Source organism: Emydura macquarii, unplaced genomic scaffold (assembly GCF_026122565.2).
Source record: "Emydura macquarii macquarii isolate MOO-44397 ecotype Brisbane River unplaced genomic scaffold, CSIRO-AGI_Emac_v2 contig_67, whole genome shotgun sequence".
NCBI lineage: Eukaryota > Metazoa > Chordata > Testudines > Chelidae > Emydura > Emydura macquarii.
The window spans coordinates 6,836,038-6,851,024 of record NW_027130204.1 but is presented as its reverse complement, the minus strand read 5'-3'; the positions used below and the strand labels follow the sequence as shown (position 1 = coordinate 6,851,024).

At 46.8% G+C, this 14,987-nt stretch overlaps 1 protein-coding gene across 1 annotated transcript in view; it reads right to left on the bottom strand.

Moving 5' to 3' along the window:
* The window catches only part of ANTXRL (ANTXR like), a 68,068-nt gene that overhangs the window by 5,705 nt on the left and 47,376 nt on the right, over positions 1-14,987 (bottom strand). The window contains exon 17 of the mRNA XM_067538992.1: positions 14,238-14,318. Within this exon, the coding sequence (XP_067395093.1) occupies positions 14,238-14,318 (81 nt within the window). The remainder of the gene's footprint in view (positions 1-14,237; positions 14,319-14,987) is intronic.

Genomic DNA, 14,987 nt, shown 5'->3' with positions numbered 1-14,987 from the left:
ATGATTTGGTGGCAGAAGTGGAACTAGGACCCAGGTTTCATGATGCTCAGGCCCTACTCTAACCACTAGCCCTCGCTGTGTCTAACGATCGTTGATATATACAGTACAAGTCAATGGATACTCAACGCAGAGGAGTTCCACGCCTTGCCTTGCTTCTCCACTTAGATCTGCACTAACATTACCCATCTTCTTTGCATACAAGATATTACTGAAGAAAGCATGACAGCTCTGAGCTGACAGAAAGGCAATACCCCTTGCCCCAAAACTAGCCCAAGTCCTAGGGCTAGCCAAGGGACGTTATTACACTTGATTGGCTGTCTCCGGACTTTGCTAATGAGATTCAGAGCTTTTCCCCTGTAATCCAGCCCAGTTCAGCAGTGATTAAGTTGTTCCCTTCTGATGGACGCCTGGTAGCCCCTATATGAGATGAGTTTGGTGGGTCTCAGTTCCAGCTTCCGTATCACAAACTTGGCACCAGGTTTTGCATTAACTGGTTGAGGGAACAGAGAGGCCACGTCCCAAATGGGCCGTGGAGACTGAGCTGCACCTGTTACCTTTAGACGAACCCCTGCTCCCAGACCGGGACTGAGAGCAGCACATGTGGGGAGCCTGCCCTGCTGCTAACCAGCCTGTAGTTAGACAAAGGACCAATGCCTTTCACCCGCACTAAAGCCTTCCGCGTTTGAAGCTCAAGTTTATGGTTATATGCCAATTAGTTAATTAAATATTTGACTATCACATATGGAGCTGCACAAAACTTGGCAGCTATGTTTAAACTTAAACACACACACACACACACACACACACACACACACACACAGTTTTCTGTCTAGGGCCTCCACTGCTACAGTGTCTGAGCACCTCACAAGCATCACTGAGTTTATCCTCATGAACCCTCTGTGAGGCAGAATGAGGATATTATCTCCATTGTATAGATGGGGAACTGAGGCACAGAGAACCTATGGGTATGTCTTCACTGCAGGTGATCAGTACCCGGGGTAGTCCTGCCTGGGGGGGTGAGCAGACACACCAGTGCTGTGTTCACCCCCGTGAGGGGCTAGGATTTCAGAAGACACCTCCCAGGCTTGTTTGTGCTGCACTGAGCTGAGCTGCTCTGTGATTCTTTCCCAGGGAATCGTGAAAAAAACTTGCCTGCCCTTCTGGACATCTGGGAGAAGTGCAGGAAGGCACTAGAGGGTTATCAGCACTCCAGTGCTTTATCCTGTGTCCTCACTACAAAGTGGGCAGGTTCCTAGGCCTGGTGAAAGCAACACTCAGGGTTTAGTTATAGGCCCACCAAGACAGGTAGTCCAGGTTGAAACACCACGACACTTGTGCCAGAGGTTCTGAGTGTTGCTCTTGTCCACCTACAGAAAAGAGCCTGGCTTTACTCATCAGTGATGACAAGTCCAAGGTCAAACAGGAAGCCTGTAGCAGATCTTCTGAGTCCCAGGTTAGCACCCAAACCCTTGCATCACCGTTCTTTGTCTCCAAGGGCCACTTGTCTTCTTCTTTTCCACTGGCTTCTTTCATATTCAAAATCTGCTCTCTGCTAGATTAGTAAATGATGCCTGATAAATCCACCAAGATCTAAATCCACGCAGCAAGCCCTGAAAATCATTAGTACATGAATGATTCTGCCCTTGTATTCAATGAAACTCGGTTCTCTGACATTTACAAGGTCGTGCATTTGCCATGGGTCAAAAAAAAAAAAAACAGTGGGGTTTAGAAGAATTGCTTTGGGAGTGAAATCTATTTGCTCAACCAATGGAAAAAGTCAGATGTAAAACTAGATTAATAAAAGCCCTTCCCCTCTGTAAGTGCAAAGCTACAAACACACAGCAGTATTTTTGCCTACAAGTCTTCCATGCCCCAGTGCTCTTCCTCACCCCCAAATATCAGTCCCAAATGTATTCATAGTCTATAATCAAAGGGGATACCAGAAATCTGTTTGCATTACTTTCACTTCAGTTAACGTGATAGGCGACGTCAAGCTGCTGCCAGGTTCTGCCACACTTTTTGATCTGTCAGACAGCTGGGTAATTTAAAGGCCACGCACCGCACTGTGTCGTGAAAAATACGGTCGGGTTTGGAGTCTGACAGAGAGCGATTGGGATGATCGACGTATCTATTGTGACATTTCCTCAGAAAAGATTATCGGTGCAAGACTCTGCTCTCGTATGTCAACAAGTTTTCGGCCAGCACTGAAGCAAATTGTTCCGAGCACTTGCAGCAGCCAGTGATAAATCAAACTGAACTGCTGTCTTGCATTAGAATTACAGAGTCTAGAGAGAGTAGGAGGAGCAAATAGTAACTATTGATAAATCACGCTTTGCACCTTCCTAAGATCTCGAGTTGCTTTACAGGCACTGAGGAATTTGGCCTCAGAATCAGCCATGGACCACATCCTGCAATCTGTAATCAAACAAAGGGTACTGACAGGGTTACTTCTGTGTGCAAGGATTACGCACATGAGTAAGGCTGGCAGGATCTTGTATTTGTCACACGGTCCTATGACACAGCACAGATCAGCCTGTGGTTAGTATACACTTTAAGTAACATTTATTATGAGACAGAAATTATAGGATTGTTTTCACGCCCTACACTGGATTTAAGTAATTTCCCCCTCAACAGCTTGTAAAGTGCATTTGAATAAAGTTTAACTTAAATACAGCTTTTGCATTCTTTCCTCAGGTTTATATCCCACACACACCTATGCCGGAGCTCGTGTAATCAATTTGATTGATTAATAGGGATTGACAGCTGCAAGCACTGAAGTGGTGGAAATGGCATTATTTGGCGTTAGTATGGCGGTGTTAAATCTTTTAAGGTAAAATATCAGAGTTGCCAGCTGTGGTAATCTCATATTCATCCCAACCATGACAGCTGTTGGTAGCTGCTTTGTTGCTTTCTAAGAAGCAGGTGATCTGAATAAATCCAGTTCTCTCTGGAGTCACCCTCATTGCTGGCTTGAAATCTCTCAGATGGTCTGACCCGCAATCTTATTGTCATTTGTGGAGCAACTGCAGATCAGCAATGCACCATATGGAGTTATGGCCTCACTGCAGTTCACGTCGGCACAGTATTTCTAATACACTATTATTTTGCCTTCCCATATGCCCATCCACTTGTCTGTCTCTTGTTATGCTGTTCGCCAAATTAGCTTTTCAAAGGTACAAATACTGAAGCAGCAGGATCTGCCCTCGTTTTGACTCTAGCCAGATCAAGCAGAGCTATTCAAAGCAGGTTTTATCCCAGTGTAACAATCACATTCAATTCAATGTGTAGTTTTTTGCCTCTTTGACCACCTAGGAAGTGTTTTTTGTGTGTGGTTTATGGGGAGGGGGAGCTTTGGAAAGCCACTAAATCTTATTTCTTGGTCATTTTCACCACAGTGCAGAATGTTTAGACTCCCAGTGTTTGCTTCACAACCCTCTTTCGTCTGCTACTCCATAAGTCTTCAATAAAATGGGAAGAAGTATTTAAAGGGACATCAACAACTTAAAAATCATGGGTCGTACGCAAACAAATGTCTTTTCTTATGATACTAACAGCACCTTTGATTATTAAAAGGGAAAGAAGTTTAAACGTCTACTCCATTTGCCACTTCGTATACTTTCTGCATTTCTCTCAATTTGCACAATGAAAAGCAAAGAAAGTCAGTTTCATTTTTATTTATAGTCCATTTCATTTAAAGATTCTTAGTACCACAATTTTGACTTGAGGGAAGGGAATACTTATTTGTTTTAGTTGTTTCCACTGGAATTTTTGTTTTAAGCCCTGGGAACATTTCTGATGGGCTTAGACTTTAGAAAATCTTTGTGTTTTACCTTTACATTTTAGGGTAAAATTTAAATTGAAAGCATCCCTTTAAAGTTTGGTCACTATAAAATAAAACAATATTTCAGTATATCTACATAATCTGTATAAATAAAAATAATAAACATTACGTAGCTACCAACCAAAATGCTACTTTTAGGAAATTAACAACTGGGAATAATGCAATTTCATTTGGGTACCTGTAAATAAATTGGTCAAATTCATCACTATTTTATCTTCACTGATGTCAATGGACTTTTATTGAGGGTAAATTTATCTGATATACACAGTATGTCTACATTCATCTTCACGCTCTATAAACTGCTTTTTAAAAAACAAAATCTCATTGATATTTCTATTTGAAAGCACAGATTGGCTGGTCAAAAGAATACAAACAGCTACTCAATATTATCTACCAACCCAAAAGAAAAGGAGAACAGGCAGCTGTTAGAAATAAAATGACACTTCCATTTACAAAGCAGGAGCTATTTGAGACTGGATGTATAAGCTGAGTCACAAAATCAATTTAACTGAACTGAAACCTGGTTCAAAGGCCAATTAAATCAATGGGAAGGCAAAGCCATTTGACCTCAGTGCGTCTGCATCAGGGCTTAACTTTAATGTTAAGAAGTTAATTCTTGGGAAACTTTAGTGAACAAGCGATTGAAGGTATCAAGAACTCCCCAGTTAGCAGGACCTGAACCTAACTCTCTAAAAATTCAATTCAGAATATATCCGAGCCTGATCCAAAGTCCATTGAAAATCAATGGGTGGCTTTGACTTGATTAATTCATGAATCAGGCAACAAAACAGTTTTGGGTGTAAACATTTCACAAGGAAGGAGCTGATCCAAAGAGGTGCTGAGCACCGGCTGCTCACGTTGCTTAGGAATGGCATCAGGATCGGGCCGGTAGTGTGTGGTTTCAAAGAGCCACAATCTATGGGAGTCAATGTTTGCCAAAAGCTTCCTTGCACTTGCATCGCTTCATGCTGACTGTGCGCTGAACCTGTCACGGCTCATTAAAACCTTCCCGTTTTCCCTGGAATTGCACTGATTACCCCCATAGCAGCGTAAGGGTTAGAAATTAGTGGAGCAATGAAAGTCCTTGTCACTTAAACCAAGTATGCCTGGATTGCAGGCAGGATTGGAATAACTCTTACTAAAGAAAACTGCTGGCTGGGGCTTTGATTCTGTGTTGAAAGGACAGAAAAGCTTATCAAACATAAAGAAAAATGTGAGAGGTTTAAAATAGTTGCAGCTTGGTTGTGGATTGTGCTTTTAATCATTTTTTGCATGTTCAGTTATTATGTCTCAACTCAGAGCATTAAAAATAATCACCATACATGGTTTGGGTTTTTTCCCCCCTGTCCACCCAGAGGTTTGACATTTTAAATACCTCCTAACTTAAGAAGCATTTTCTCCTGGGTAATTATTTTTTAATGATTGGTAAGGTGCCTCCTGGTAATCGCAATCTGCAAATTATGAAATGGTACGATCAACAGAAGTGGACTGGAGTGAGGGAATTTAAACACCAAAGCTAAAAGAGCTGCTGATATCTTACAAGGAAGATGTGATTCTTCTTCTCCCCGCCCCCGGTGCATTTGAAAAATAAACCCGTTTCACCCCTTTCTGAACTGTTTATTCTCTTATGGGGCCTCTTCCTAAACAAATGGAGCTAGTTTCACAGAACACAGATGGGGATAATGGCACCTGCCTGTCTCAGAAGGGTGCTGTGAGGAGAAGTACATTAAAGATTGCGAGGAGCTCAGATATCACAGCAGTGGGAGCCCCAGAAGGACCTAAGGTCGATTCAAATAGCAAAATGAAAGACGGCCCAATGAGGAGCAGCTTGAAGATGATCATAGGGGAATGTGAGCTGGTCCACCCACCCCGTTATTATTAACGATATCTGTTACAGCAGCACTTCTTTGCCATGAGTGAGAGCAGGGCTACAGCTAATGCATTTCAGAACACACCCGTTATTCTAGTCTAGATATGCTCGTAGTAAAAACCATCCCTGCCTTGCCACAGGGCCCACGTTCAGGAAAGTGTCTCCTGTCTGGGGTAGCGCTTACACACCCCCTGTCTGGGGTAGCGCTTACACATCCCCTGTCTGGGGTAGCGCTTACGCACCCCCTATTTGGAGTAGAATGCTTAAGTGCTTCCCTGAATCAGGAACTCAAGAGACAAAGGGTGGGAGAAGCGTCCTCCCAGATCGCCGGAGGCCCACTCCACAGAACCCTCATGCCTTGCTCATGTCTACAGAAGAGGTCACGTGCTGCTGCTACGCTTGGTAACATCAAAAGAGCTGTGGTTTTCCTTCCTGTGCCCAATGTGGCCTTTCAGACCCAGAAGGGAGCTCCCTGTCTAGGGGAGATAAACATGAAAGTAAAATGGCAAAACAGCCAGGAAGAATCCAAATAAATAAGTGAAACTGGGGCCAGGTATAGCTAAGTATCACCTGGAGATCCGGGCCCAGTTTCTCTGATCTAGACTTATAGACGTTAAGGGCAGAAGAGACCATCATGATCATCTAGTCTGACCTCCTGCATGTTGCAGGCTACAGAACCTCGCCCACTCGCTCCTGTAATAGACCCCTAACTTCAGGCTGAGTTACTGAAGATCTCAACTCATGACTTCAAGACTTCCAGTTACAGCGAATCCACCATTTACTCTAGCTCAAACCAGCAAGTGACTTGTGCGCCATGTTGCGGAGGAAGTCAAAACCCCCCCAGCATCTCTGCCAATCTGACCTGGGGGAAAATTCCTTCCTGATCCCAAATACGGTATGTCAGTCAGTTAGACCCTGAGCACGTGGGCCAGACCCACCAGCCAGACATTTGGGAAAGAATTCTCTGTAGTAGCTCAAGAGCCCTACTCATTTAGCGTGTCATCTCTGCCCGTTGGGAGATATTTGCTAATAACAGTCACAGATGGGCCATATGCAATGGTAGGCAACCTCATTGTACCATCCCCTCCATAAACGTATCAAGATCAGTCTTGCCTATGGGTGTTGCACTTAAGAATGCCGGAGTATGACTGCACAGTTGCAGTGCAGGCCTGCTGGGAACCTGAAGATAATGAGATGTCGGACGATTTAAAATGGGGGTTCTGGTTTAATAAGGGACTAGATAAAAATGGCATTTTCCTACTCCACAGCCCAGCTACTTGGGAGCATTCAGAGTCTGGCCTGCTGGCTCCTCACGGAGCGCGTTTGATGCGGGTAAGCCCCCTTGTGTGCTAGAACGATCCCTGTGCTAGCAGAGGTTTACAAAGACAAGCCGAGCTGTTTACTTGCCCCCTCCCCGCAGTAACCGAGTGCCCCACAAACATTATTAATGGGATGATCTTCTTGACCCTCCTGGGATGTTTTCTTATCCCATTTTAGGCAGGGGGAACTGAGGTGTGAAGTGACTCGCCCAAGGTCACACAGGGAGTCTGTGGCAGAGCCAGGAATGCCTTACCCACAAGCTCCTCCTTCCTCACTTACTGCTCATGCTTAGGGGTACGGCTACACTTGCAGCGGGGTGTCGAGTACAGCCACAGCTAGCAGGGGTATAAATAGCAGTGTAGACGGCGAGGCATGTTTTAGGTGAGTAGAGTGCCCTACATGTCTGAATCTCCAGATAAATCCCCTGCAGGGGCACTGTACACACCCAAGCAGTGCCTCCCACATCTACATGGCTGTTTTGAGCCGTGCAGTGTCCCGCTGCAGGTCCGTTCCCTGCTGCCTTTCCCCAGCAGAGCCATTCACTGCTGCATGTAGCTACACACCGCAGCGACAAGTGTGGAGGCAGCCTGCCTTCCCCTGGGATGTGCTGTTCGAAGTGTAGACGTCATCTGTCCCTAGAATGCAGGCCTTGTTCTGTGCCTATTATCAACTCTCCAGCCTGCAGCAGGTTCAGGAGTGAGCTGTTATTACAGAGAATGCTTTTGGTTTCCGGAGATGTCTGTCCCTAGATATACCCAGGACGGATAGATGCTGCCAAGCCCACTTGTGGATTCCTTTTCCAAGTCAGAAATAATATGAGAGAGGCCGTGCCAGCATGTGAGCGCTTTGCGGGACAGGAAACTCATTAGGTCACAGACGAGACGTTTCCAGCTGTGTGCTCAGCACATCTATAAAACTGTGGCAGCACTAGGGCAACTGGCCACGGATCTTTGTTTCCCATGGTGCCTGTTACAGCTGAGCCCAGCTTTCCAGACACTGGTCACCACTGTACAAAGTTACCCAGGTGCCAGACGCTCATTGGAAGTGTCAACGGGAGATCACCTATTGTGGCAGGCCACATCCCCTGTGTCTTTCTTGTTTCAGCAGCTTCTGAAGGTAATTGTCTCCGCAAAGGTTAAGGGCAGAAAGCAGGCACCAGATCCAGGCAGAGATTTCAGACGAAGGCAGTCTGAAAGAGGCAAAGCCTGCAGTCCCAGCCCACCCTGTAGCTCTGCCAATCACTACTGGGGTAGCTACAACACGTCTCCCAGCAAGTGGCAGGAAATCAGACTCAAATCATATTAGAGGCCACTTGGGACTTGAAAAGGGCTAATTAGAATGAGCTCCAAACAGCACGGTCCTGCAGGCAGCCAGCAAGACAAGCTGGACCCAACCTGATGAGCCCCAGTGGGTAGCAGCCTGGAAATAATTATTAGCAATTAATAATCCTTTGTCTCTCTATGGCATCTTTCACTGGAGGGGTCCTAAGTGCCTGACAGCCATTAATTAAATAAGCCTCCCAGCACCCCCGTAACCATTTTACAGATGGGGAAACTGAGGCACAGAGCAGTTAAAGCCAACATTTGAAAAAGTAACCGCTCAGTTGCGGCAGACAGGAAGAGACACCTGGGGCCTGAGTCCCTGAAATACGGAGCACCCACAACTCCATCCAAGTCAGTGTGGGGCTCAACCCCTGTGAAACGCAGCCCCAAGGTGGACAGAGTCAGGGATCCAGCAACTGACGCTCCCACGATCTCAGGCCATTGTTTCAAATTCTGGCCTCTGTGATTTACTCAAGCTCACACAGGGAGTCAGGGACTAAGCTCTGAATGGGACCCAGGAGTCCTGGCTGCCAGTATAATACTCCTAGCCAGCCAGTCTTTAATGCCTTTGAAACGTTTGCCCCCGCTCCCCACTACTGTCCAATTTTGAAGAATGAGAAAAATCCAGGCTAAATTCAGCTTCTCCTGTGAAGTCAGTTGCTAATGCCTTTGCCCTGTGATGAGCCTTGAACCTGCAAACCTCCAGCCAATGCTGGGAAAATGTCACTGACTCACAGCTGGGGATCACCCAAGGCGTAAGTAAGGGCAGGATTCGGCGGGTCTGATGACAGAGCTCACCTCCTTGCAGATCATTTTCAGAGACAAAAATAAGATCATTTTCTAAAAGCTTCCAGTAACCCAGAGCCATTCGGCTGGAGGAAAAGAATGCCTCTTTTTTTTTTAAACTGAGGTTTTTGGTAAACCGAGCCGCGGAAAATTTCCTGACACAGTATGTGCTGAACTGCAAACCAGAGTGGATTTGCTGAAAGCAGCAACTAAGCCGGCCCATGGATTAGGGTACCTCGCCTTCATCCCAGCACAAAGGGGACGGTGGGGAGATGAAGTCCCCAACTCAGGCCCGTGATGGCACTACATGGGTTAAGGGGGCATGGCTGATCCCTCCCCCACACAAGGGCTGCTGGGAGTTGGTGTGACCCCCAGTGCAGGCTGGCACCAGGTGCTGGAGAGCTGGGGGGTTACTGTGCTCCAACCACTCGCCCCTCCAGCCCCACCCACTCTGATCTCCTCCTGGCTTGCTCCAAACACTCCACCTGCAGACTGAGGGCAGTATGTGCCCGATTGCAGGGGAGACAGTGCTCCCTGTCTTTGCTGATCGTAACGTGACACCCACCCACTTGTGCTCTCCAAAGGGGGGAGGGGTTGTCCTTCTCTTCATTCTGTAGGTGGGGAAACTGAGACACAGAGTGAGCTACCCACAGCAAATCAATGACAGCAAGGAACAGGACCCAAGCGTCCTGACTCTGACGCCCTATCCGCAGTGCCATGCTGCCTCCGCTTGGACAAGGCCAGCAGGCGCTCCTCGCCATGCGCATCGAAAGGATCTCAGTCCCCAGAGCTGTCAAGCCAGCACCTTTCACCAGCACTAAAATAACGTAAGTACCAACCCAGCAGCCAGGCCCCTCTGAGACCGTTCCACTGAGGACAGCCCTGCAATGAGCCCAAGCCAGGGAAGCCATTAAAAGAACGGCATGCCTGGCAATTACTGGTCAACACCAAGGGTGTCTTCCCCCGTCACTGTCCGCATCCTGGGGAAGAGGAACTCCTGACAGGGAACGTTTCACAACTCGGGTGAGCAGCAAGTTCAGCAACAGATGCTTGAGGCAGAGGGGCCCTCGGTTCCCACCTCTGAAATGGGGATAATTCTTCCTTTCTGCCGCCTCTAGGTGCTACTGGAGCACAAGGGATTGGTTATAATCATTCATCTCCCCAGCCAGCACACTCAGCACGGGCCATGCCTCTCTGCTCACTGATCTTAGAGGAGGAGGGGTAAATCCATCCCCGTCTCACTCTACTAATGTCTGTGGGGCAGCAGGGATGGGTTTGAGCCAGGGCCATTGGATCATCCCGGACCAGGATTTTTCTTAAGAAAATGCTGATTGCTCATGGGATGCTCTGACACCTGTTCAGTCCAGAGAGGGCTGGGCTGGTTGTCACGGACGATCTGTGCTCTGTTACTATGTCAGCACAGGACCATGCTGGGGCCTCCACTTTGGAACCAGCTGCTGTCAAGGAATGGGGCAGGCTCCCACCTCTCACCAGCGATCATTGGCAGGGGATCTGAGCGTGCAGGTGGGAAGGGGACTTGTCAGCTGCTTGAGGAGGGTGCGGGGGAATAAGGGGAGGCAGAGGGAAAGTGTCAGGGTTAGGATATTGGAAAGGGAAAGGGAGGGGAAAACATGGGGGCAGGTGACTGTCGGGGCCGGATGGTGTTGAAAGAGGAGGATGGAGAGGTAGCTGGGTTAGTGGAGGAGGAGACAAAACCCCTCCCAGCAGCCAGCAAGGAGCTCTGCGCTTCTGCGAACAGCTGTCCGCTGGAACTGGATCCTAAGCTGCTCCCACAAGCTGTGATGCAGGCAGCTTCCCCAAAGAAGCCTCAAAAAAGGCAAGGCAAATAAACCTACCCCCGCCCCCCATATATTATTAATTAAAAAAAATCTCCTGTGTTGTAAGCTGACCTCGTGACCCAGGGGGGCCCCAGCTCATGATTTTGAAATGCCCGGGCCTGGCAAGCTGCTCATTGCCTGGAGGCTCTGGTGTTTCCAAGACAGGGAGGAGAGGAAGGGAGCCTCCGCGTGGGTGGGATGGGAAACAGGCCAGCAGGGGACAATGCCTAACACACTTCCATAGGGTACGTCTACACAGCCAGCAGCAGCGAGCCTCCAATCCAGGTTGAAAGACTCAGGTTTAAGGGGCTCGCACATTGGCGCTACAAACAGCTGTGTAGACGGCACTTTTCAGAGCTCAAGCTCCAGCCCCAGCCGCGATGTCTACACAGTTGTTTTCCGTGTGGTAGCACAAGCCCCGCAAGACTGAATCTATTGACCCAATATCATGATTCAAGCTGGTCACAAAATGCAGCATTACCAACACCAAATCCCCCAAAATCACAAGACTGGCTAAAAAATCATGAGATTATTTTAAAACAACAATAATAAATGTGTTCTTTTTGCCTTCTGGGGGTTCAGCTTTTAGGACTCATGCTTTCAAGCTTTTCTCTGCAATCACAAGGGGTAGAAATTTATTCTTTTTTTAAAATAAGAAAACTGAAATTCTCACATAATCACTTGACTCCAGGAGCTGAGGCTTGAAGAAAAAACCCCAAATATTGTGAGACTCGTGATAAAAGCATGAGAGTTGGCAACAATGCAAAATGGGGGCAGAGAAGTGAGAATGGGAAAAATGTCAATGACATTTTTACCCTCTTTTTTGGAGGGATCTGTCAAAATTCTTATGAAAAAATTCCAAATTTGGAAAATCCTGACCAGTTCTAACCCTGATTCCTGGTGAGCCCATCCTATGAACTGGGGGAGAATGAAATGAGAAAATCAGTTTAGCACTGCCAGCGTGTGTGCAAGTGAGAGAATGACCATGTCGCCCGCTAGAGGTTGGCTCAGGTGAGGTTAAGAGTCTGCTACAGACTCCTAGCTAATTGTGTCATTCCTTTAGCTTGCGTGGTAGAAGTTTACACAACTTTTATCAACATGAAAAGTCCTGCAACTCTGTGAGCTCTTCAGATCAGGGTCTGGGTCTGTATTTTTGCACAGGACTCCCCACCCCGTCTCAGTCGTGTGCAAACTCCCAGGGCCTTTTACGGAAAACAGAACCATGCTTAGTCATTTTGTTTCCCTTTCAATATTCTTCAGCAATAGTTAATTTCGCAGACCATAGAACAGAGATGACCCTTATTCTTCCACTAATCGTAGCTCAATAGGATTCTTTCCAGCCTATTCCCCAGATGCACGGTTGATTTTCTAATATTCCCTTGAATACAACAATCCTTCAGCTCGCTCCATTTTAAAGAGCCTCTTTGCTGGTTGCTTTTCCTTCTGCACATAGCAGAGTTGTAGGCAAGTAACTGAGAACCCCTGTTCTGAGTTGGCCCCCTGCATGTTTCTTGACTGTTCTGACTAACAGTGGCAGGACTGTGCTCTGCACGGCTAGAAGCCCACCAATGAAGCAAGTGAAAGGCAGAGGACAGAATCCTACTATACAATGTTCCTGCTATCAAAATACAGCTGGGACTAAATAGTCGATTCAGAAGCCCAGGGCCATGCTTAAGAAGTAAATAAGTGCCTCTAGTGCAGCTGCCTAAGGAAACGCAGGCTGATAAAACCAGTTAAAAGGCAATTTTACAGAGCAGCGTAGGAAGCTGAGTTTCATCTCTCGGTTCCTTTATGGCACAAAGAAAAATGGAGAACACTGAAGGCTAAATCCTGAAGTGGGAGTGCTCAGCTGTTCCCAGTCAAGAGCACAGCAGCATCTTGCCAGGAGCAGGACGGATGCACCTAATTTGCCTTAAAAGAAAACTGAAGCCATCTTTTATGTCAGTTACTAAGGATGAAATTCTCCCATGTGCGGAAGCCCAGCATGAAGACACATCAGCCCCTAAGAGAGGCCTGTTAGGATTATTATTGCACTGGACGTGACTCTGCTACAGGATTCGGCATCTATGCCAAACACTCCCTCTGATAGCTGGGGTGTCGAAACCCAGGGCGAGAAAAGTGGAGAAATAGTTTCAAAGTCTTTTCCTCGCAGCCTATCTAAAGCTCCATTGCACAAATCCAGATCAGAATGTGGAAGGGCCAAGGTGAGGAGCTCTGACAGAGCTGGCATTACTGTTCCAGGTCCTGGTATTACCCTGCCAGGTATGACGGTGCCTGATTGTGCCTGGATCCTGACTGAACTGCTGCCAAGGAGGTTGTATGCAGGTGCAGGGCATCTGGGCTGGCGGCAAGATCTGGGGCAAGGGCGGGGAGAAACTCCCAGTCACTTCCCTGGCGTACCTCCGCACAAGAAGGAAAACCGATGAGCGCAAACATCTCCTATGTGGATTATTCCTGCAGAGAGGCTCTTGCCTTACAGAAAAATCCGACGGTATGTAATAGGGATGAAACCAACAGGATCCTTCAGAAATTACACTCTATACATCCTACAGTGCCAGATCTTCCGCGGGTGCATGTCGGCGTTGCTGGCCCATAGAACTGAACAAAGCAGGAGATCCTCTCTCTAGCATTTTAAAGCCCACATGTGGATTATGCCAGAGAACTATAGCCCTTCACTAGAATCCCACAGACAGGTTATTCTCTCTTCAATTCCTGGGAATTTTCCCAGCAGGGTGGGACTCTGTGTGATTTATGATTTCTCCTCTCTGTCATTTAATTCTGCTATTGAATGGGTAAAACATTTTGTGAGCCATTGGTATGAAGGGAACAATATCCATTAACACTTAGTATTACATATGAACCTAAAAAACAACAGCCTATGATTGTGCACAACCTCTGATTCCAGGGCATTGCTCTTTATGGAAGGGAAGGCAAGAAACAGCATCATGGAGAAGTAGTTCAGATTCTACCCTAGCAATGGGCAGCAGTCAAGAGATGAATCTGCATCTTCAAATAACCCAGTCTCTACCTGCATCTGCTCAAAGGACAGCACCAGAGAGACAGTGATTGACCATTGGGGGCAATACTTTTAAATAGATGCCACTACAAACATTTTAGCTCATCATTAAACCTTAGGATATAGTGATGGATTTTAGCCTCAGGGTAATCCAGAGAGAGACAAGCTCTCAATAAGAGGAAAAAAATGAGCATTACTGCTGACAACAAAGAACCGACATGACAGTGTGTCCATGACAGCTTACCTTATCTCCTGGCTGTGGTCTCATGAGAGAGACTTGATCATAGCCTCGGCGAACCAGAGCCCACAACGCATCAAGTTTGCCCTGGAATCAAAAATACGTGACATGACCAACAGCACTTGAGATAACAATGTGAAATTAAATGACAGTTGACTTGCTGCAATATTACTGTATGTTTAGCCGTCGACACACACAGGCCAGCCCGGAGGCCCCTGCTCTTTGTATACTCATTATCTGTCTGTGTATTTACAGCATGCCCATCACTGTAATATTGAGTGCCTCGGGGAACCAGCCATTGCACACAATGGAACAAATCCATCCGACTGGAATTACATCCAGGGTGCATCTGGCTTCATACGAACAATTAACATAGACCAGCAGGTGCACTTAGACAGGTGAATGCGGTTAGACAGCGTTAAGAAAAGACCTGATGAAGAACCAAAGACGTTTGTGGGTAGGCTAATGATGGGTGGTCCCAGAAAGGATAAGAGAGCAGATCTGGTGTAGATAAACATCCAAAAGATGGATTGCTTATTCAGTCTTAATAGCAACACTTTGAAATTCACTGGGCCCTGCAGTCGAGGATTTCAGTGTATGACACGAACATCAGTGAGCCAACCCTGGGAGTTAAAGATGCATCATTTTCGTCATCATCAGCAGCAGCAGCCTCTCTCTCTCAGTGATAAGAGCCGGATTTTAAAAGTATTCAGAAACCTAGAGATGCAGACAGGCAACAAACTCCCAGTGATTTCA